Source organism: Otolemur garnettii, unplaced genomic scaffold, assembly GCF_000181295.1.
Source record: "Otolemur garnettii isolate 467f Iridium unplaced genomic scaffold, OtoGar3 scaffold00008, whole genome shotgun sequence".
NCBI lineage: Eukaryota > Metazoa > Chordata > Mammalia > Primates > Galagidae > Otolemur > Otolemur garnettii.
In genome coordinates, this window is record NW_003852403.1 from 8,554,547 (window position 1) to 8,576,829 (window position 22,283).

At 43.8% G+C, this 22,283-nt stretch overlaps 1 protein-coding gene and 1 long non-coding RNA gene across 8 annotated transcripts in view; both read left to right on the top strand.

The window, feature by feature from the left end:
* The window catches only part of LOC105886411, an 11,860-nt gene extending 5,935 nt beyond the window's left edge, over positions 1-5,925 (top strand). Inside the window, exon 3 of the long non-coding RNA XR_001161003.2 lies at positions 5,913-5,925. This is a non-coding gene — a long non-coding RNA (uncharacterized LOC105886411). The remainder of the gene's footprint in view (positions 1-5,912) is intronic.
* KCNMA1 (potassium calcium-activated channel subfamily M alpha 1) overlaps positions 1-22,283 on the top strand; it is a 762,000-nt gene that overhangs the window by 427,042 nt on the left and 312,675 nt on the right. For all 7 annotated transcript variants that reach the window (XM_023509577.1, XM_023509576.1, XM_012801412.2 and 4 more), the window contains exons 4-5: positions 19,970-20,063; positions 21,098-21,209. In XM_023509577.1, coding sequence (XP_023365345.1) covers positions 19,970-20,063; positions 21,098-21,209 — 206 coding nt within the window. The remainder of the gene's footprint in view (positions 1-19,969; positions 20,064-21,097; positions 21,210-22,283) is intronic.

The window sequence follows — 22,283 nt, forward strand, 5'->3', positions numbered from 1 at the left end:
GGATTCTGGGAGAAATGGATCTATCAGCAAAGGAGACTGAGCTGATTTCCTAACATCTAATGTACACACAATCTCTAGATTTTTAGCTTATGCTGCCGGTGTACTCAATATCAAGTTCAGATCCAGTTTCCTGAGCTAACACACACACACACAATAAAAATAGATCATTTCAAGAAAAAGAAAGGAATGAATTGAGGCTTTAATCATTCCATGTACTATTGCCATCCTGGCCTCCCAGTTACAGGAGATAACCTCCATGTAAGGAGAAAACTACAAATCCGTTAGTTTAAGAGAAATGAGTTTACGTTAGATTTAGGCCTTTTGTTTTGTGCTGAACACAGACATCAAATGGCCTGGAGAGACTCTCTTACTTAGAGCTCAGAATCTCCTCTAACCCTCTCAGGGCTCTGACCGCACACAGCTGGCTAAGTCAGATGGCTTTGCTGCGTGGTGAATCTTGCCATCTCCAACGTCTTTCCCCTTCTTCTCCTTACACGTGTTGGGTGAGATAACCTATAACTCTCCTGGGATGTGCGAGGAGTCCATAAGTTAGTTCTTGGAATGCATGACATCCTCTTTGGATTGTAGTATGCTTGTAGCTGATGCACTGTCACATGATGTGAGTTCTGTCATGTGATAAAAGTTAGGAATCAGTACAGGATCCTGGGTCCATTTGAAACCATGTTGGGGGGCCTGGTGCCCATAATCCTGGCAGTCTGGGAGGCTGACATGGGTGGATTGCCTGAACTCAGGAATTCAAGGCCAGCCTGAGCAAGTGCGAGACCTCATCTCTAAAAATAGCCAGGGTGTAGTGGCAGGCTCCTGTCGTCCCAGCTACTTGGGAGGCTGAGGCAAGAGGATAGCTTGGGCCCAAAAGTTTGGGGTTGCTTTGAGCTATGACATCGCGGTACTCTACCCAAGGCAACAGAGGGAGACTGTCTCAAAAAAAAAAAAAAAAAAAACCCAACCAACCGACCAACCAACCAACCAAACAAACAAAAACCAAGCTGGAAGGTGGGATTTCTCTTCTAGGCTTAGTACTTCATCTCGGCATGGTTGGAGTATGTTTCCCCCACTTTTTCCCTTTCCCACTTCCATCCGTTTATTTTATTTTTCTCCTCTTCCTTAAACATTTATTGAGGGCCTGTCATTTGAGTACCATGCGAGTGGGAGCACAGACACAAAAACCAAAGGCCCTCCCCTCAGGGAGCTCACAGTCTAGGCGGGAAGACTGATACAGAAGCCCATAAATCACCCCTGCATGAACAATGAGAAAGAGAAACCCTGAGGAAAGGTTCATTGCCTCCCAGGCAGGGAAGGTCAGGGAGGGCTTCCTGGAGGAGGAGCCCCTGATCGAGGTGTGCAAAGGTAGGTAAGGACAAGTTGGTAAGAGCAAAGCACGGCTGTGTAACAGAAATGAGTGTAGTGAGCCCTTCATTCTTGGCTAGTGTTCATTCTGCAGATCTGAAGTATTTTGGGGAGTCTTCTGTCTTCCACTAGTTACAAAAGTCCTCAAAAAATTTAATTAGAATAGGACCCTTCTTCATAAGTCGGAGTTTCCCAGCTCTTCAAGAAATGCTTTGAAAAATTCACTTGTTCCCAGATGATGCTATTCTGGTTGTTTACCCTTTAAACAGTGAGAGAAAGGTGGGACTTCCAGACTCCTTAAAAGCCCGCGCCATCTGCAGGTAATAACAGTGTCCGGTTAACAGCAGGGACGTGCCTCCTATTTCAGGAAGGATCAGATCTGCCCTTCCTGAACATTCATTTGTCGAGGCTTTGGTTCTAGGAGATTTTATTCCTTGCACACTTTTCTGCTTTTCTCTTGTTTCTATAGCTTCTCAGAAGAGATAACTTCTCAGAAAGATAAAAACTGTTAGCATGCTCCTTATAAAGGCTTCGGATTCTAAGGATCCATCCTTACTGCTTCATTTTGGCTTTCACTTTATTTCCAATGGAATTGCCAAGTACAAACATCGTTTTAGTAGCTAGGGTGGTGGATGGCTACTCTTGGGTGATTTTAACTGTAAACACCCTTATACTCCTACACGTACCCTCTTCCACCTTAAGATTTACCTGAAATTCCACGATTAGACATTCATTCTGGAAGCCTTTTTAGGTTTTTAAAATCTAAATAGTTCCCCGTATCACCTCACACCTTCATCAAGCTGGTACCAGTTATTGGCTCTCTGTGTGGTGAGCACTGAGCTCTGGGAGGAGAGATGGAAAAAACAAGCAAAAGGATGGCTTAGCCCTGGCCGGCTTTATATACAGCGAGGGAGCCATTCAAATATCAGCAGCTTTAATCAGCACAGCTTGTTACCTGACATCTGCTAACCTGAGGAGATTACTGTGGGTTAATTCTAGCAGCTCCCCGGTTACATTAACGACTTACCTTCATTGACAGCTGATTCTGTCTTGAGGGATTGTCTCTGACAATTGGTGTAGTAGGTAAACGATACCTTTGCTTCCATTAGTGTTCCTTTGTGAAAAGAAATAAGATAGTTAATATTGATTTGTAGCTCTGCGGTTGCTCACGCCTCTTTTGTACTTTTGGAATTGGAGCACAGTACTATGCCTATAGCAGGTGCCGAATGAATACTTTTTAAAGAAATCAGTTTATAGATCGTTTGAGGCTCATAGCACCACAAGTAAGACCACTAGCCTGACATCTGGCTATCGTAAAAGCAAGCAGGTGAATAACTTATTTTTTGTTGTTGTTATAACTCTGTTTTGAAATAGTGTAAGTGTCATAAGAACAAAAAAAACAGTACAGAGTTTCTGTGCCCTTTCTCCCACTTTGCTCCCCCGCTGATAATGCTCTGCTATCTATCCTTAGTATATTGTCAAAACAAGGAAATTGACACTCCCAGGCACAATGCTGTTAACTCAAGCTCGCAGAGCTCTTTTTGGCTTGGCCAGTTTTTACCTGCACTTTTTTCTCCCTCTGTAGATCTGTGTTATCATCACCTCAATCATTATGCAGACCTCTTCCATCAGGGCAAAGCAACATTCTTGTAAGCAACTGATTTTTAAAAAGAAAAATCAGCTACTCAAAAATAAACACCAACATTGGTGGAAGATCACGTTAATGAACTTTAAAATCAAGCTAATTTCATAATGACGTAGATCAAAGTTCAAAATCCACTAAAAAAATAATTGTTCTTCAGCTGAATTCCTTAAATGCAGGCAGTATGGGTTTAAAACATTCACCTGTTTTGTGGTTTTTGAGCCCCTCCCCCCAAGAAAAGCACGCTTGAAACTTGATCTCTTCATCAGAATGTAAAAGGCTAACTCCTGAAAAATTACTCTGGCTTCCGTATGTTCCTCTAAAATCCCACGTGAGTTAAACATGGCAGCTGGCACAGGCACCAGTGTTTCTCAGCCGACCACAGGGTGAGGTAAAGCCGGCCCACTTGTATTGACTGAGTTGCTGGGAAAGACATTGAGAGAGTATGAACCAGAGAGAGGTCGTAGCCCTTGCTATTTCCTAGATGATTTCCGTCCTGTCAGTTCCAGGAGGGTAACCTGGGGGAGGTGGTGGGACTCTAAGCTGCTTCATTTTATTATCTGTTTGGCATTCTCCAGGTGTGTTTGTTTGCAGCGGAGGGAGGGAACTGGTTTTGTTGGGTCTCCATCTTTTTTTTTTTTTTTTTTTTTAACCCATGCAGGATAGAAAAGGGGAGGTATCAGGTAGCTGAGAACAATTCACACTTTCCAGACCAAGATAGATTTACCTCTTAGATCCATTCTTCAGAGGTGACAGCCACCTGCATTGTACCTTTTCTTTTGAGGGTTACTTAAGACCTGTTGCACTTTCCTTTGACATGAGATCGTGCTCTTCCTGCTGAGTGTCTGCTAAGCAGCAAGGTGGCCATCACTTCAGGGACTCTCCGTCGTATCCCTTTCATGAGTTCCATGTTTCAATTCTCTTGTCTGTGAGTCTGTGTGCAGAGGGTTCCTTTTTACTCCTGTCTTGGCATCGTGGAAGCTCCAACAGGGAATAGACTTCAGACGAGTGGCAATCCATCAAGCAAGTTTGAGCACATGGTCACAGCAGCTAGACCAACCTTTCCTGTTCCTGCATCACCAGCTGGGGCTGCAGAGCCCCCTCCACCCTTAGACTTGAAGTTGAGCTCAGTGAGCAGCACCTCATGCATTTGGTCACTTTTTAAAGAGTTGTTGTGTTATCAGAAAATGGCATCTTCCTTCTTGTTCTCTTGACTCTGACCATAAGAAAGCCTTAGAGGAACTCTAAGGCAACCCTCTGGGAGCTGAGAATACTTAGTATTTGAACCCTAAAGGACAAGATTCCGTGAAGGAAAACCCTCATGAAAGCCCCATGGTGCACAGGATTGGGTGGACCTTTAAAAGGCATTTGAGGGTTTGTTAGTGCTGCCAACCCAGGTGTTGTAGGGATGAGCAGTGGGTGCTGAGAAAGTGTTAGCTCTCACTGCTCTGTGTGCCTAAGTGTGGTCCCATGGAATTTGCAATTGTTGGCAAGTGTCTAATATTTACAGGTGCCCCATAAAATATGTCCATTTTGTGTAGATTCTGAATATAATTTGGAAACCAATCTCCAAATAGCAGAGAGAACAGCTTCTTCACAGGGTGGGTTCTTTGAAAAGGTAAAGGACACATGCTTTAATTGCTTTGATAGACCTAGAAGAGACCATGGGAGGAGAAAGAACCATGTGGCCTAGGAAAACTGCTTCAGTGATACCAGAGACCTAATCTCCTCTGCCCTGACAGCATCAGACCCCGAACATGGGTCACTTTCCAGGATATTAGGATTCTTTAGCGTATGGCAACAAGAATGATTATTTTAACGTGTGTTTACATGGTTGTTTTCCTCTAGGATTTGGTCTGACTCATTGACCTTTATTCCTTGACATTCTTCTGCTTCTCATTTCTCCTCCATATTGTTCCCAGAATTAATTTGCTACAAAACAAAGATAACAGCACCATTCTCCTGCATTTAAACTTCTATTAGCTTCCTGTTTTCTATAGGAGAACGACTAGATGTGCTCACGAGTGTACAGATGCTGCCTGGTCTCTTGGCTGGCTGCATTTTTTTGTCCCTCCTGCAGTCTATGGAGGCTCTGGTCCTATGGGCAGCCGTCCATTCCTGGGGGGCACTGTGCCCTCCTGTCTCTCTTTCTGCTCACGCTTACAACTCTGCAGCGATACCTTCTCCTGCCTTCTCTCCCTGAGAGGTTTCTTCTCCTCATTCAGGACCTATCTCTGCAGTCTGTGGAGGCTCTGGTCCTATGGGCAGCCGTCCATTCCTGGGGGGCACTGTGCCCTCCTGTCACTCTTTCTGCTCACGCTTACAACTCTGCAGCGATACCTTCTCCTGCCTTGTCTCCCTGAGAGGTTTCTTCTCATCATTCAGGACCTACCTCAAAGTAGGTTTCTTACCTGTCTTTGAGTATTCATGGTCCTAATGGCGATCACCAAGATAGCATTCAGCAAGCACTGGCTGCTAACAAAGCAGTTCACATTTCCCACCTCATTTCGCTCAAGAACCCCAGGAAGTAGGTGGTAGTATTTGCATTTCACAGATGAGGAGACGGAGATTCAGAAAGATGAAATATCTTGCTCAGGGTCTTGTCAGAGAGCAGAATTTTGAAGCAAGTTGCTCTTGCATGTGATGTATGCTGCCAGAAAGGAAAATCTGGTGGGCTTCCCGGCTACGTGGAAAATGACTCAGGAGCAGGAACTCATGTTTTGTGGAACTTTATGTCTCCAAAACTAGTATTGAGCTCATCACAGAATGAGAACCTCAGGGATATTTGTTGAATGAATGTTCAACATTTAGAATGACTGTTCTAAATCCTTTTGAAAATGTGTCATTCAACTTAAGCCTTTAAGTTTTTACATAATAAGAAAGAATAAATTGTGATCAAGAGGACACAGCTACCTCTGGAGGAATGAGGAAGGTGACACTGGCAGGGCTGTCCTGTATCATTTCTACCAGCATTTAGGCAGGTGTTCAGCTCTCACTGAGCATGGAAGGTGGAGGAGCGACCGCTCATTCATGCCAGGCCTCAGCTCCCTATCAAGCTTGTCACTGATGGGGACAAGAAGGCTGAGCTCCAGGAGAACATTGTGAAAGGAGTAATTTATAAGTGTGAGGCTTGCTTCCCTGCTGTTTACAGTCAGAAGCAGGAGGGAGGAATTGTCGAGTTAGGAGCAGACCACACCATTCTTTGAGTTGTGTTCAATGTGTCAGAAATCACAAAAGGCAGAAAGAGCAGGTAAAAAGAAAACAGAGACTGTTTTAAGCACGTAGCTTACAGGAAATTCGTCTTCAGATACCCACGGTAGCCTTGACATTAGAGGGGAGCTCGATAGACCCCCGCTGACTCAGTACAGTGGTTCAGTAGTATTTTTATCCCTTTAATAAAAACTCTGGAAAAAATAGATATGACCAATTGATTTTGATTAAAACAAACAAAGAAACAAAAACTCCTGCAGGAATCTCACTGGTAACAGAAGTTCTGTTAAATGGTCAAGGGTGAACTTACCGTTTGACGGGTCACACTCCACTTGGGAGTGGGGTTATATCCAGGGTTAGAGGTGACTTGCAGGCGTGTATTTGCGTAGAGTTACCCAATCTTGCATCACTTGAGCCTCCATGACTGTTGGGTTCCTTCAACACCATGTTACACTTTTGAAAGTCATCATGAGTTCTGTAACCCCAAATTTGAGGATGTTGGCACTTCACTGTGTCCTATTTATCTGACCAGCTTCAGCTCTGCTTCTATAATGAACTGTAACTACAGAAAACCATAGTGTGTATATTCATGTAACCAATGGCCTGCTTCTTCTGAATTTTCAAAACATCTGAACAATTATGATTGATAGTAAACCCCCACCTGCTGCGAGGTTATTTGTTGAAGCAAAATGCCTTCTAAAACTACACACATATGAAAGGATGGCCAGGGAAACCATTTCATCAGAGTACCGGCCAGCTCTGTCTTCACCTCCCCTGTGCCTCCCCCCTCCACGTCCCCAGAGCTGCCTCTTCCCGCGTGTACTGCCAGCGCGCCCTGTACAGTGTTGTAGTGGTTTGAACATTTTTCTGCCCCTGTCTTTCATTGCTGAAGTAACTCACCTCTCTCATATCGACTCTTACCCAGGAGCCGCACTGCAGACTCCCTGATGTAGGTTTCTCTGCATGGCAGCTAAGGTCCAGCTGTGGTTTTCACTGCATGATGCAACCTCACCCTTTCGGTCATGGCCTCCAGGTTAACCAGATTCTTTCCCTGCACGGCCCTGCATGTTGATGCACTTTCCCTGATGGCCGTGAATGCCGTGAGCTCTGGACACATGCATGGAACTAAAGCGGCACGCGTTCCAGTACCCTGAAGTGCTGGGGCTGCGGCTTCTCCTTGGACATTCTTGTGGGCCCCCACTTTGCTGTGATGCTACAAAGGCCACTCTGTCCCTGAAAAAGTCAAGACCAGGATGCTGAGTAAAAGGGGACAAAAGTCTTCTGTTTTTAGAGTTATGTTGAGCAAAGGCTAGCAGCGATGAACTCAGAAGCTTGGGTCAGTTTTCCAAGTGAGAGCTCACCTGATGGTCAGTCCTCCACATTCCCAGTTCTACACCGATGCACCCCAAATGGCCAGTATTATGACACCTTTGCACAGCGTTCTGAACTAGGTTAACTAGTCTGGTTTTGCTTAGATCTAATAAACATATATATATATATATATATATACACGTATGTGCATATATGCCTATATATGTATATACTTTTCAAAAACGCCTCTTAGGTGGAATACTGTGGGAAATACAGTCATTAACCTTTCTTATAGTTTATGTTTCAAAATGCCATTAATTTGACTTCAAAAGGTATAAAGAGGTGGCATTATAAAGCACTATCACATTCTCATGTTCACTGAAGCATGTCGGTGCTGTATTCAGCGTTATTGATTAGTAAATTGTGATCATTTTCTCTCGTTGAAATACATTTTTGGCTTAGGGCTGTCTAAGGGCTCTCTTTAAAACCCAAGCCTTCTCTTCCCTTCTTTCCTTCCCCTCCCTCCTTCCCTCCCTCCTCCCCTCCCTCCTTCCTTCCCTCCTTCCCTCCCTCCCTCCTTCCTTCCTCCCCCTCCTCTCTCCCTTCTTCCTTCCTTCCTTCCTTCCTTCCTTCCTTCCTTTTCTTACTTCCTACAGGTGAGGTTCTTTCCTTCCTATATCTCAAAATGGACTTTCCCGAAACATAATTGTCAGGATGTTTTCTTACTTTTTTTGTCCTCTAAATATATAGATACTTGACATTTTTGACACATCTTGGTTGTAAACTGAGAAAAACAAAAGGTGGGGCTTTACCAAGCCCTGACAGTTCCAGTGTAGGAGTAAGGGTTCCTGAAGATGCCTGATGGTCCTAGCTTGTCAGAGAACTTGAGACTCAAACTACACACTAAGCAGAATGAACAAGTCAAAGGCTTCTTATCTTAGTTTTTATTTTTCCCCTCATGAATTGTGACTTTCTCATGTCCAAGGGCTTTAGTAGATGGAAGCTCTTTCCACACTTCACTTCCACGATTCTATTAAACATGTCCTGTTCATTCTATGAAAATGGCTTTTGCTTAGAATTTCATAACATGTTCTTCTGGTACCCAGTAAAGAAGATTCTCCGAATGGGAGCATTTCCTTCTGTGAAAGGAGCTCAGATGGAGTTATAGTACAGACCTGTGCAGGCAGGCAGTTCTGACCAGCACGTTGAAATACTCTCTCTTTATGAGACCTGTTGTTTGGGGAGTTTGGTAAAGGAAACATCTGGTTCTCCTTTTTGAGCTTCTTTAGTAAAGAGACCCATTCCTCTTTCTCAGAAAAAGCAACAGTGCCTCCTGATAAAGTGAAAGCATTTCTGAAGCCCAACAGAGAGTGGGGATAAGTGGATCCTTTCATGGAAACAAACAAGAAGATCCTAAGAAATCTGCTTCCTGTGGGCATCCTTGGTCCCTCACAGAGATGATTGTACAGTGATGGGGAAAACATCTCTAGAAAGAATCATAGTTATGGCAGCAGAATCAGAAAGAGGAACTGCAGGAGGAAGCAAGGAAAAAGGAACTTCACCCCACTGAGCCTGTACTTGGAAGGTTTTTTTTTTTTTTTAATTTGGATCTGAAAGTCTAGTGAGTTTGATTGATAATCATAGAAAAATCTACTTCTTCTTTCTGAGACATGAGCAGGACAAGCTCAATTTTGATAAATAAATGACTTATAGTGTTAACCAGAAGCAAGAGGGAAAGGAAAAAAAAAGGAAAGGAAAATTTCTAGAAGTCATTTCTTAAAGTCATTAAGAAGGAAATTAAGAGCCCATAACTTGACGATAGGATGGTATAATGGTGGGACTTAAAGCCACTTACCATTTTAGCTATCTGCAATGACAGTGTGTTTCTGAAGGTGGCGCTGGTCTTTACTGTGCAGGTTGCTTTATGACATTCCTAGGGAGTGACTTCAGCCTTGGACTCAGCAGACCCGTGACTTCTAATCAGCAGCATCTCAGACTCTCCTTTTTGGCCGTGAGGCTGCTGAGCTCTCAGCAAAACTCCTAAATAGGAATACTTACAAAACCTCCACCCTTCAGCTATCAGCCAAACACAGAGACAAGACACAGCTATTTATTTCTTTGTGTCATAAAGGTATAATTGTTTTCTAGTCCAGATGTCAAAAAGACTTGCACCAACTCTTTTTCTGTGTCTTCTTAACAGCAACAACAAAAACCCCAAAACCTTTAACAACAACGAGGGAAAAAATAAAACCAAACAAACCTCACGATGTCAGAAACAAAGCTATCATAATTATTTTATAGAATCACTTGTGTACCTTCTAACAAACTGGGGTCCTTATGGTGACTATATATGTCATATAATATTTCTATTCTTCAAACTGAAGCAGTAGGTAAATGGAACAACTGGGTTTTTTTCTAAACTTTTTTTATTTTTATTTTTATTTTTGAGACAGAGTCTCACTTTGTGCGGCCTCACAGCTCATTTCAACCCCATAATCTTGGGCTCCAGAGTTCCTCTTGCCTCAGCCTCCCAAGTAGCTGGGATTCTCCTAGGCTAATTTTTCTATTTTTAGTAGAGACAGGTCTTGCTCTGGCTTAGGCTGGTCTCGAATTCCTGAGCTCAAGCAGTCTGTCTGTCTTAGCCTCCAAGAGTGCTAGGATTACAGGTGGGAGCCACTGTGCCCAGCCTTTACATTTTTTTTTTTTTCCTCAGATGCACTCAGGCTTCCTAACATCCTTACCTGGAAGATCTTCAGTCTTGGAAGCCTTTGTTAGTGCAGACCTTGTGTGGGCCACTGAGGGGGTCGTGTGCCATTCTGCTTGAGCGCAGATGTGGCTGGGAGGTATAAGGTTTGGAACTGTAAGAGGTCTCTTAGGCTGCTGCTGTCTGGGTATTGACATCCACTGAAGAGAATAGGAATAGGATCTGTCTCAGGCTTCCCATTACCCTCATCTGATTAGCTGCCGGGCTGGGCCTTAGAACAGGCTGGGTGGGGCCATGGAGTTACTAGTTTTAGCTTCCTCACTTCTAAGTCATGGCAAGGTGGCATTGCCAAGGTCACATTGTCCAGGTATGTCAGGACTATGTTAAAGCCAGGGAGAAGGATGAGAGAAGAAAGCTTGGCCATGGGCTAAGTAAGGGACTAGTGAGGTGACCAGGGGATACTCAGACAGTCCAAGACAAATCTCTGGAGAAAAAGACTCAGACAGAGGGATGTTGAAATCTATTCTCAGTAACAATGCAGAGAAGTTCCCCAATGCTGTGCAAACCAGTTATCCTGTGGGCGTACTAACCTACCTGCTCGCCTTGCCCTGATTCTCCAGGCAGTGGCAAATAGAGGGCTCCTGCTTTGTCTTTGCCACCCCCCATGCAATGATGAGAGCTTCTGACTTGGACGCCTTGGTGCTGAAGTGCCTTGAAACCTCCCTAGGCTGCTTGCTCAAGGGTGCTCTCTCCTTCAAAAATGGGGACACCAGGCCATTACTCCCAATGGCTAGGGACTATCCATTGTTACTATCTAGAGGTGATTGTTTACGGGCCTCTTAACACATTTAATATTCACAAAAAAGCCATCGCAGGCAGAGGTAGTGGGGTAAATTTTCCAGGTCTAACTTTCTATAGGTGAGAGAAACATACGGATCCCAGAATCAGAGGTACCTTAATTCCCTGTGCCAAGATTTCATCTAGTTCCATCTCTCCCTTCAGACCTGGGACTTCTTCTCTTCTCCCTTCTTTTCCCCATTTCTAATCATCTCATTTAGGCTTTTTGTGGCTGGTCCCAGGGTGGGCTTGGAGGTGGGTGGAGAGCATACATTTGTGCTGGACAGCTCTGTGTATGCATGTGTGTGTGGGACCACCTACGCGTACCACCCCATATTTATACATGGCTCTTTAGCCCTGCCCTTGAAGAACTCTCAATATGTTTTCTGGGATAAGTGCATATGTATTAAGTGTTATCTGAATCGTCTGCTCCATCCTTTCCTTGTAGTAGACAAATGAGAATTTCCTGAAAAAGAGAGGTGGCTAGAATTAGTGGAGGTAGAGAGATGCGTAAGAATCAGACAGTCATGTTTCCTCATACAGTTCAGTGAAAACTAAATCAAGCAGCGTTTGTTTGGCAAGACACTGTTTTATGTAGTAGTTTAACTCTGATTTATTACGTAAAAGTCGCTGGCAAATATGAACACTAATTCTACTCTGGTAACAACTGTGATTGAAATAATTGTAGTCTGTAGACAAGCTGGGGAAAACAGGCATTAGTGGGTAGGTTGTCTTGGACATCGTTCCAAGAGTCCAGCAGTGGAAAAATACATACTCTTACAGGAGTAGATTTGGAAGAGATATTTAGAAGACAGATGACTAGTTTAAACCTCTGCCTCTCCTCCAGGCAAAGGAGGCAAGCAAAGCTCTCTCCTCTGCTAAAGTCCTGGGAAAGAGAGAATACACAACCTCCTGTGGTCGCTCATTAAAGTGACTCACGGCTTTCTCTGTTAAGAAATCTTGTTTAATTATTTAGCGTTTGTGAGACCGTGTGGCTGCCTTCATGGAAATATAATTTTCTCCATTTCTTCAATACTCTGTAGAATCAGAATGGATGTTAGTGAAGTCTCCTCACAGCAGCTCCCTGCACACCCTGTTGGGCATTTGTATTATTATACAATGCGACAACACTTGATAAGGAGGCAGTAAAGTAGAGACGAATGAAAACATGAAGTATGGAAATAATTGAGTCTATGGTTTTTGCTCATTTTGGAGCCCTGCCTTTTTTGAATACTTTTCTACAGTTATTATTATCACTGCTTTTTAAAAAATAGCTGTTACTTATTGAGTGCTTAGTCATCTCATTTTATTCTTAACCACAGCCTTGGAAATTTATAACCCCATCTCCAGTTTACAAGAAGGGAAAACCAAGACTTGAGGAGGCCAAATTATTTGCCCAGGATCATGTAGCTAATAAGGGACAGAGTTGGGATTTTAACCTGTCCATTCAACTCCCAGACTGCCCAACTGCTAGACCCTTGAAGTCAACTTGGGATGCCCACGTTTTGCATTTGATTTATTTATTCATGTTCATTGTGGATTAGATGTGGAATGAAGACAAGAAAGGAGAATCTACGCTTAGATGAGATGTTGAAATCTTCTTGAGAGAAAATGTAGAACAGCTTCGTAAGAAAGTGACAGGGATCTCACTGCTTGAGTTTCCTGAAAACAAATGATCTGTGTGTTTCGTTGAGAAATTCAGTGTGGAAGGACCTGGCATAGTGTGTTCTCTTCATCAGTAATCTGTGTCATTTTCTTTGTCTCCTAGAAGAATGCTTTGTTCTTAAGAAGGATTATTTGGGTAGACACCTTGAGACAACTGTTCTGAAGTTGCATCGTGTTCCCAGGATTTTCCAATAATACTCAAAGCTCAAGAATACAGAGCATGTATGGATTCCAAAGAGTAGTGGGAGTTTATATACCACTTCCCTGTGTACTCAATTCATTTCAACCTGGTCCTAATGAAGCATATGCTTGTGGCTATTGGATCACATGCATCAACTGGGCAGAGGTGTAATTAGAAGCCTGCTGCTATCAGAAAGAGTAATACTCCTATTGACACAAACACATAACTGAGGACTTCCCAATGAAGCCATTTAACCAACTGGCTTGGGATCATGATCGATCAATACTACCGAGTAATGAAAAGTGTTTTCTATTCACATTAGAGCCATTGCAAGGTCTGAGAAAAGTTTTTTTTTAAGATAAAACAAAGGGCCCACTTTGAAGTTATCATTAGTATTAATTAACAATTGAACACAAACCTACCCATGGAGGATAGCATCATCTTAAAAGATAATTACCCCAAGATGTGCTGGGATAAGGGCATAATGCTAGTCAGCAGAAGAGGTTTGATTCTGTTTGGTAAAACCAATAAAAAACTACACATCGTATTGAATGCATTCCCTGACCAGTGTAAATACTAAAGGAACCAATATTGGAGGGAGAAACTCTTAAGTACACAGCTCTGACAAGGTAATTAAAATGGACACGCTAAGAAAAGTAGAAGAATACAAAGCTTTCAGCTTGGGTCCACTCAGAACCAGGGCAGTGTGGGATGCTGTCCAGTTTAGGAGACAATGTTGTATATAAAGATTTGCCTTCTCAATGATTCATTAGTATCATGTCATTCACACTAAATCCGTTACATTTTTAGCTTGCAAAACATACTTTTCTGAGATCTAAAATTACGTGAATAATAACACTGATTTCTTATTTGGAGTGAAGACTTCTAAAATTAGTCAGGCTCATAATATTCTGGCTGGCTAGGTATGGAGGCAGGAAAGTGGAGATGCTTAGTTTATCCCGTCTATTGAGACATTCCTAGGAAATCTTGAAATCACATAGATCTTCTCCCTTTTGGCTGGAGATAGATTCCATAGTATCCAAGCTACATGATGTCTTTTTCCCCCTTTATTTTGATTGGGTTGAATAGATGCAAAGCTTATTAATTATCTAGTCCATAATTAGAAGTGTTCAAAGTATCTGAATATTATAATATTTTACGAGGTTCGTTCTTGGGCTTTCAGAATAGGAGAGGCTGAAGGACAATAGGGGCACCCTGAGAGTCACCCACCTTTAAGCAGATGGATAACTAGGAACTGTTTATCTCTAAATAGAAGAGCTTCCCCTCAGCCAATGGGATTAGTCTCCAGGATGCCACCTTCACGCAGGGCTCCTGGGAAGACTTTTGGAAATTATTAACATCCCTCCCAATAGTCTTTACAGAGCAAAGTTAGAAGGGTCTGTTTTCCTCTGCATTCTCCCAGACTACCCAACAAATATATGTTTTTTTCCCAAGACAGTTTGATGTCCTCCTTAAGTCCCTCAACCTCATTGCATTTGCGTGAGTTCTGTGTGAGGCTCAGTAGACAGCAGATACTATGTCTTAACCTTTCTTCTTCCTCTCCAGGGAAGAAGGGAGATTTCAGTCCATCTGGAGAGGAAGATGGAAGGGCACTAACACTATTTGGTTTCTATCCCAAATCTACCACTTTGCTGCTGGCTCTTGAGGAGGTTCTGACCCTCTGCTTTTCTGTTTGCAAAATGGGAATTATAACAAAATATTGTGAGAACCAAATGCAATAGTGTGTGTAAACTTTATACAATTGTCAGGCATGATTATACTGAATTGAAGAAGAACTGAGGATGAGCACAGGAAGGCAATTTAGAACTCCCTGCTCCCAAGACTGTAGGAATTCAGAGATGGGAAAGGTGAGTGAAGGCACGAGTGATTTGCTGAGTCAAACCTCTGGGTCGGCCTTGAAGGCTGCCTAAGGTTTGAACACAGAGGAAAGAGCATTTAAAGAGCCTACAACAAAAACACAGATTTAGAACTGGGAACACATGGGTCTCATTCATGAAATAATGAAGGCACCTGCTCAGGGTGACAAAGGGTTGTACTGAAACCCAGTAAGAAAATAAAGTACGAGTTGTCGGATTAGGCCAGGTTTTAGAGGTTCTTTCCAGCCAGCCTTAGAGTTGACGTATGAGACAGGAGGGGGCCATGATGGTGGGTGAATGGCATCTTTTAATTAAATTAATCTGGCAACATTGCAGAGGTGAGACCAGGAGAAGAGTCTGGAAGCATTAAGCTTATTGAATTGACTCATGTCTGTGGTGCCGTGAGCATGAATTCTGCTGGTCCATAATCCTAGTGGGAATTGCAAGGGCCCCATTTAATTTGAAAAGAGACTAACTACAGGAGTGAGGAGAATTTGAATACTGGAAATTACTTCACAAAGTGCTGTTTTGTTCTTCAGCCGGTCCCTTCCCTATTAAATCATCTTGGGTGTGTGTTGTTGTTGTTCCCAAGCTGCTCAACGATTCCTTATCCCTTATAAATGATGGTCTCCCTACCCTCTCGCCATGGACATTCATCATGTTTCCTTTTCATCTTAAACTAAAAACGCTCTCAGCAGGTGCCCTGTGATTACTAATTGGAACGTCCACTGGTGAAGTTTGCACAGTGGCATTGTAATTACTTCCCCCATCTTTATCATTTTTTTTCCCTCTTGTTCACATCTGAACTGAAAATATCTGTTCAACCCCTGATCTCAGCAATTAGTTAAGTGGTACGCAGCTGGTTATCTGGGGGCGGCTCACATGCTTAATCATCTCTGTTCAGGTCTGAGTGGGAAACTTCTCAAGCAATGACACCAGCAATTAGTGTGCAGTTAGTTGCGAGAAAGTTCTTTGGGAGCCTGTGGTTCTCAAAGTGGGCAGATGAGCAGCACGGACACCATCTGGGAAATTGTTAGAAATGCAGAATCTCAGACTCTGACCCCTCTGACCCCTCAGACTTACTTATAGCAAAAAGCCTGGGGTTTGGGGCCGAGCAGAATTTTAACAAGCCCTTTACGTGCATGGCAAAGTTTGAGAACCACTGCCCTGGATACATGGCTTCATGGCTTCATGGGATTGGGCAGCCAGACTCAGGGACTTCAGGAAACCCCAGGGAGGTTTAGCAGCTGAGAAGAGGGGGACAGTCCATCCCTTTAGGAGATGAGGCAGACCTCTAGAGGTTTGTGCTTAGCCCCTGGCAGTGAGGTTTGTGCTTAGCCCCTGACCCTTGATGGAAAACCTGGGTGGCTGGTGCTAGTCTTGTGTTTTCCAGGGAGAGGTTCTCAAGTCAGCCTTCAGAAAGATCTGTTGGACTTTCCTGCTCAAGGGTCTTTTTGGAAATTATGTAATTAAACAGATGAAGAAAGAGATACATGCCACACTTTGGCTGAGTCTTATTTTCTTCTGTAGAGACATCTATATACTGAGGATATACCTGATGGTCAAGAAGAAACGGGAGTTTGTATTTCAACTCCTTCCTACCCTGAACATTGACCCCTGCAAGAAGCAGCTCTTTACTGAAGTTCCCTTGAAGATGCTCCATTATAAAGTCTTGGTCAAAACCCAAAATTTAGTTATCACTCTATGGGCGCCTATGAATGAGTAGTGTGCCCTTCTACAGAGTATCTTGGATCTTGTATCCTTTAGCTATTAAGTCCTTAGTTACCCAAGAACAATTTAGGGCAAGTCAGTTTTCTACTACTTTAAGGGATGAAAGTGGTATCCTTTCATCCCTTAAAACGCCACATTATTTTTTTCTATTGGCAACATGGTCCCCTGCAGAGCCATTTGTGACGTGGGCATGCCTCATTAGGATGGCAATCTAAGTTTCAGTGTGGGATCCAGAGTCACTTTTTTTGTAGTTTAAAATAAGTATGATTTCTTTGCTAGCTCTTGAAATTTCTGTGAACTTTACACGAGAAGGAAGAGGAGGGTGTATTTCATTCTGTATCCTGCAACAAGCGTTAATCATTAAGATGAAGGATCTTTGGGAGGAAAATAAATCCCGGTTGATATGGCCAACCCTTTTGTTGTTGAATTGTGTATTCTCTTCTTTGAAAGATCAAATGAACTTCTCCGTGGGTTGTTTCCATTTGGGGAATGAAATAATGGGGCTTTGGAAGCTCCACTCTGTGGTCTCCGATTGTGGGAGTCTGTGAACTCAGGGGATTTATCTCAGGGGGGGATCCCAATAAATAGTTCTGTTGCCACTTGACTAAACCAGGCAGGAAAGTTCCCTGGGGCTCTGGTGGCAAGTAGGAAATAGCTAAAAAGGATATAAAATACATTCCCTGACGTCCTACCTGAGTCACAGGACCTTCTGTTTTTTGTCCTAGAGTTTTCTGCTTCTCTCCCTGCCCTCACTCCTATGTTATCGGGGTGTGCTCACATCACCTGTGCGCTCCAGCCAGAGGAAGCGCCGCCTGCATCAACATGATTTACTTCCTTTATCATTTCAGCTCAGGTGGGACTCTAGGAACGCCAATGAAACGACAATTAAATCAGTTATAGTTTTTGGAAAGGAGGAGTAGAGAAAAAAATCTGTTATGGTTGTAACAATTCTTTTCGTAAATCAGGGGTGTGGTTGAAATACATTGACAACAGGGTCCTGTGGCTTTGTAGCTTGACACTCCCTCTTTGTATGAGCAATTTAGGAGAAAACAACAGCAATGACCAGGAAGGCAGGGACCAACGGAGAGAAGTCACCATAGCATGATTCCTCATGTTCTTTTCAATATCTGCAGCATATCTGGGGGGACTTATGAGTTCCTAGCTTCTATTAATTCCCTTGCTTAATTTGGTGGTAACCTTGAAGTACATCTAGTTGGAAAAGTATTTGCTAAGGTGTGATAGCAAATGGGAAAAAGGGGAAAGAGATATTAGCTCAATGCCATTGGGGTTATTTTGGTTCAAGGTACATGGAAACAGATATTCAAACAAACATAGGCATCAAGCTATAGCGACTTCTCTGTGTTGCTCTGGTACCTGTACCTGTAACTATTCTGAGGGTAGCAGTAAGGCTGTTGTTTGGCCTTGACGAGGTGACATTGGTCTTCCATGATAATCCTGGGAACCAAGCCTTTGACTACATGTACATTAGTCTTAATACATATGAATTTCTAGTGCCCAGCTAAGTTCCTGCTGGCTCCAATGAGCACATGAGGGCAATATTTACCTGCAAATCTCCCCAAGCTTTCTCACTTAGCTTCCTGTGGGGACACACACACTCCCTCTCTCTCTCTTATAGAGTTTATTCTTTAGTAACACATCCTGCCAGTGGCTTCCAAGCACAGAAATGCATTGTTGCTTTGACTCGGCAATCTATAGAGAATTCCCTGCTCAGCCTAGTTCTTGTCCATCTTTTCACTGCAACCAGAACATCTAGGAATTCTGACACCTGGGTCTTCTTTCTGAAAGGAAACCACACGCCACCTTGGCAGAAGTGTCACTGATTAACCACAGGTCTGGATTTTCCTTTTTTTTTTTTTAATCTAAATTAAGTACCTGTGTAGGAGAGTAGGCAAAGAACAGTGGTAGGCCGTGATATTTAGCTTCTGTTGCTTCTGCCTCCGTTTAGCCCTGGACTAACCAAACCCCATGCTGTCTCGCCTCCTACTTCCCTACTTCAGTGAAAAGCTGACAGTTGTCATTTCCTTTATCAAAGAACTGTTTTTCAGTGTTCTTTTTTGTTCCATCCTCTAGTTTGTAAATGCAAGTGTACGTTACTCTTGATGCTTGTCTGGAGGTTTTTTTGGGACTTGGGAGATGACCAAGGGCATGTTTGACTTGTAGTGGAGATGAAGAACGGATAAATCCAGTGCATGGACCGAGGCCCAGCCTCTGAGTGGGCTCTGCATTCGCATCTGCACAGATGCCTGCCTGTAACCAGCCAAGCACTGTCCTGACACAAGTATGACTATACTAACTGGTATTGCATATAATGATTCCAAGGTGGTGGTGCTTGGAAATCCTTCGTATTGCACTTTTCAAGCTAGCCCTCACCTGGAAGAAGGAGGTCCACGTTGCTTCCCTTGGGGGAAAGTACTTTGTTTCTCCTGATAGTCCCCCCCTTTTCTTCACCTCACCTTCTTCGTGGACCCCTTGGCTTGGGTGGCCACCTTTGCTTACAGATAACAGATAACTATACGAATCTGCAGTCACAGCTTTGAGATGCTGACGAGGCTTTCCTGCTTCCCACTCAGCTCAAACCTTGAGCCTTCTGCACATTGCTCTTCTGATCAGTTTGACCCGGGAAGGCACGCAGAAGCCTTCTACCAGTTTGTATAGTGGTACCCTGTTGAACTGCCTACCCTCGACGTAGAGTGTGTCAGGATTCCTGTTGGCTGGGGAACCCACACACAAAGCCACATAACATGCATGCTAAAAAAAAATAATAATAACCCTTAACGTACTGCTTCGACATTTTGGTTTAATGGTCTTGAATTTGGCCATTTGGTTAGATGGTGTTCTTTCCTCAAATCCAAGAACAAAAAACACAGCCTCCATGATTACTTGAAAATGGGCCCCTCTCCCAGTGTGCTGGAGGGTGTGAAGGGCTGTGTTTTAGCTTTGTTATATTGCCTCTAAAAAAGCAGTTCTCAACCTGGGGGTCGCGACCCACAGGAACTACATTAAAAGGCCACGGCCTTAGGAAGGTGGAGAACCACTGCTCTAAAAGAAAGAAGTCAGTTCTTTAAGGGTTCATATGAAATGAAGGCATTTGGAGGCCTCTGTTGCTTGTCCTTCCTCCGTGGTACCCGCATGGTCCTCTTTAGGTTCTTAGATCAACTGCTGAATGATGATAAAAATAACGTACATATATATGTGTTATTAATAACCCCCCAAAGAAAAACCAAATAGAAGAACGAAACACGGAATGGAAAGGCCATTGGCAATGCTTGCTTGGTGATCACAGGGGTAGAAAGACCAAATGTTTCTCTCATGAACATCCATTTTGTCCTCTACCCTGAACACCCCCTGTTATTAGCACTGGGGGAGCCTGGGTGGTGCTGCCCGTCATTCACCTCTCGCTTTTCCTTCTTCCTGTCCAATAGCCCAATAGAATCCTGCCAGAATTTCTACAAAGATTTCACATTGCAGATCGACATGGCTTTCAACGTGTTCTTCCTCCTCTACTTTGGCTTGCGGGTAAGTTTGTGAAGCATCGCTCAGTGTGCCAGTCTGGTGCCCAGGGGTCACCCCCACCAGTGTCCGCTGTCCTGGGCAAGAGGAAGCCCTGTGTTTCTGGGAGAGACAATGTATCTGCATGCTGATTCTTCAGTCCATGAAAGGGCCCTTTCCTTAACTCAGCATTTTCTAGCATGTATGCCAGTTTTGTTTGAAGGAGGAGAAATAGGGATCGAAATAATGATGATGCCTCCCCTGGCAATTTTTTTCTCAGCTCTCTATTCCAGGAGTCCTCAAACTTTTTAAACCAGGGGCCAGTTCACCGTCCCTCAGACCATTGGAGGGCCGGACTGCGGGCCCCGGGATGAGTCAGCTGCTAAGCAGGACAGACAGCGGTGGTAAAAACACCCAGCGGGGCAGATAAATGTCCTAGGCGGGCCTCATGTGGCCCGCAGGCCGTAGTTTGAAGATGCCTGCTCTATTCAGACATGAATGCTTTGTCCCCTTAAAAAGTAAATAGGGAAAAAACAAACCCTTTAGCTCTTAAAATGATGATGGGCAGCACTTGCTTAGCTGAGCCCTGCGAGGCCACTTGTGAGGGTGAATCTGGGAAGTGGACTGGTACAGTTTGCAGCCTGGAGGGTTCATGCTAGACCTTGTTTATGAGGGACGCGATGCAGAATGTGGATTGCCAGGATGTATGCATGTGTGTGAACAGATGCATTCGTATGTGTTTGATTCGTTGTGTTTACATTACCCAGTCTGAGGAAGGTGCTATCACTCAACCTTCCCTATGAAGCGGTTGGAAACCACAGCAAAATGTACTATCTGCTCAATATAGTCACTTTTCAGAAAATGCTGTGTATCTGATCAGATAAGGATGTGATTGGCGTAGAGAGGAGAAGACTCTAACTACTCTCCCTCCAGACTCCCATGAGAACATAGAATTTACCCATGAAAACATAGAATTTACCCCTTGACAAAAGAGTATCAGTTGAATGCTGGCACCATGCTTCTCATGTTTTTTTCTCTCTCTCATTTCTTCTTTCTGCCAGTTTATTGCAGCCAACGACAAGCTGTGGTTCTGGCTGGAAGTGAACTCTGTAGTGGATTTCTTCACGGTGCCTCCCGTGTTTGTGTCTGTGTACTTAAACCGAAGTTGGCTTGGTAAGTCAATCTCCCTTGCTTTCTCCTTACTGGTTCCTTACTTGTGGCCAAAATATAGAATCTAGGATGGAGCAAGGGCCTGGGCTGCTCCCATACTAGGAATGGTTTATGGATTAATGTGAACAATTCTCTTGGAGTTCTGAAAGTCGATGGTGGCAGTTCTCTTTGGAGCACTAGCCCAGAAGGATTTGTATAGTTTGTGTTTCCAGTTAATGCAGTCTTATTAATGTTGAAGCCCACTGGTCATCACTGTTGCAGCCAGGACCTCTACTTTCCTGGGTCTGTCACTTTTCATTTGGGCACTTGGAGTTAGGACTGGAGAAAGCCGTGGGAGTAAGGCTGACTCTCGGGGTGGCTGGTTAAGGTGCCCGAGAGGCATTGCCTGCCAGGGTTGCCTTCTTTCTGCTTCTCAGTTTTAGGAAGAGTGAGCTCTGGGTGATGTATTCATAGTTACGAGGTTCTTTGTGGGGCAGGGAGAGGTAAAGCTTCTCGAGTCACCTCTCACGTGACAGGAGACCACGCTCCCTTCCTGTGTTAAGAGAAGAGTTGTTGCTGGTGCCGTGCTCCATGGGTCACTTTCTGTATCTGCTCAGTAAGCACTTCCTGTGTCAGGACGAGGATGGTTTGTTGGGGAAGGTAACATGCTCAGAAGATGGTCATGGCCTTGGAGGGCTTAGAGAGACAGCTTCAAGTTTCCTTTTACTGTGTTGATTATTTCCCCACCCCTACAAATTCAGAGTGTTCCTGCTGCCAAGGGGTCTCCTGGGGAAGAAGGATGGATGAAACAGAAACTGGAGGATTATCTGTGGGTTCCTTCTGTCTTTACTTTTAGGACTTTGGTAATATTATTATTATTAATACTGACACAGGGTCTCACTCTGTCTGTCACAAAGGGTGGAGTGCAGTGGCATCATCATAGCTCATTGCATATTTAAACTCCTGGATTCCAGAGATCATTCTACCTCGGCTTTCTGGTTAGCTGAGACGACAGGAAGTTATCACTCTGCCTGGATCGATCTTCCTTCCTTCCTTCCTTTGCTCTTTCTCACTCTCTCTTTCTCTCCCCCTTTCCCT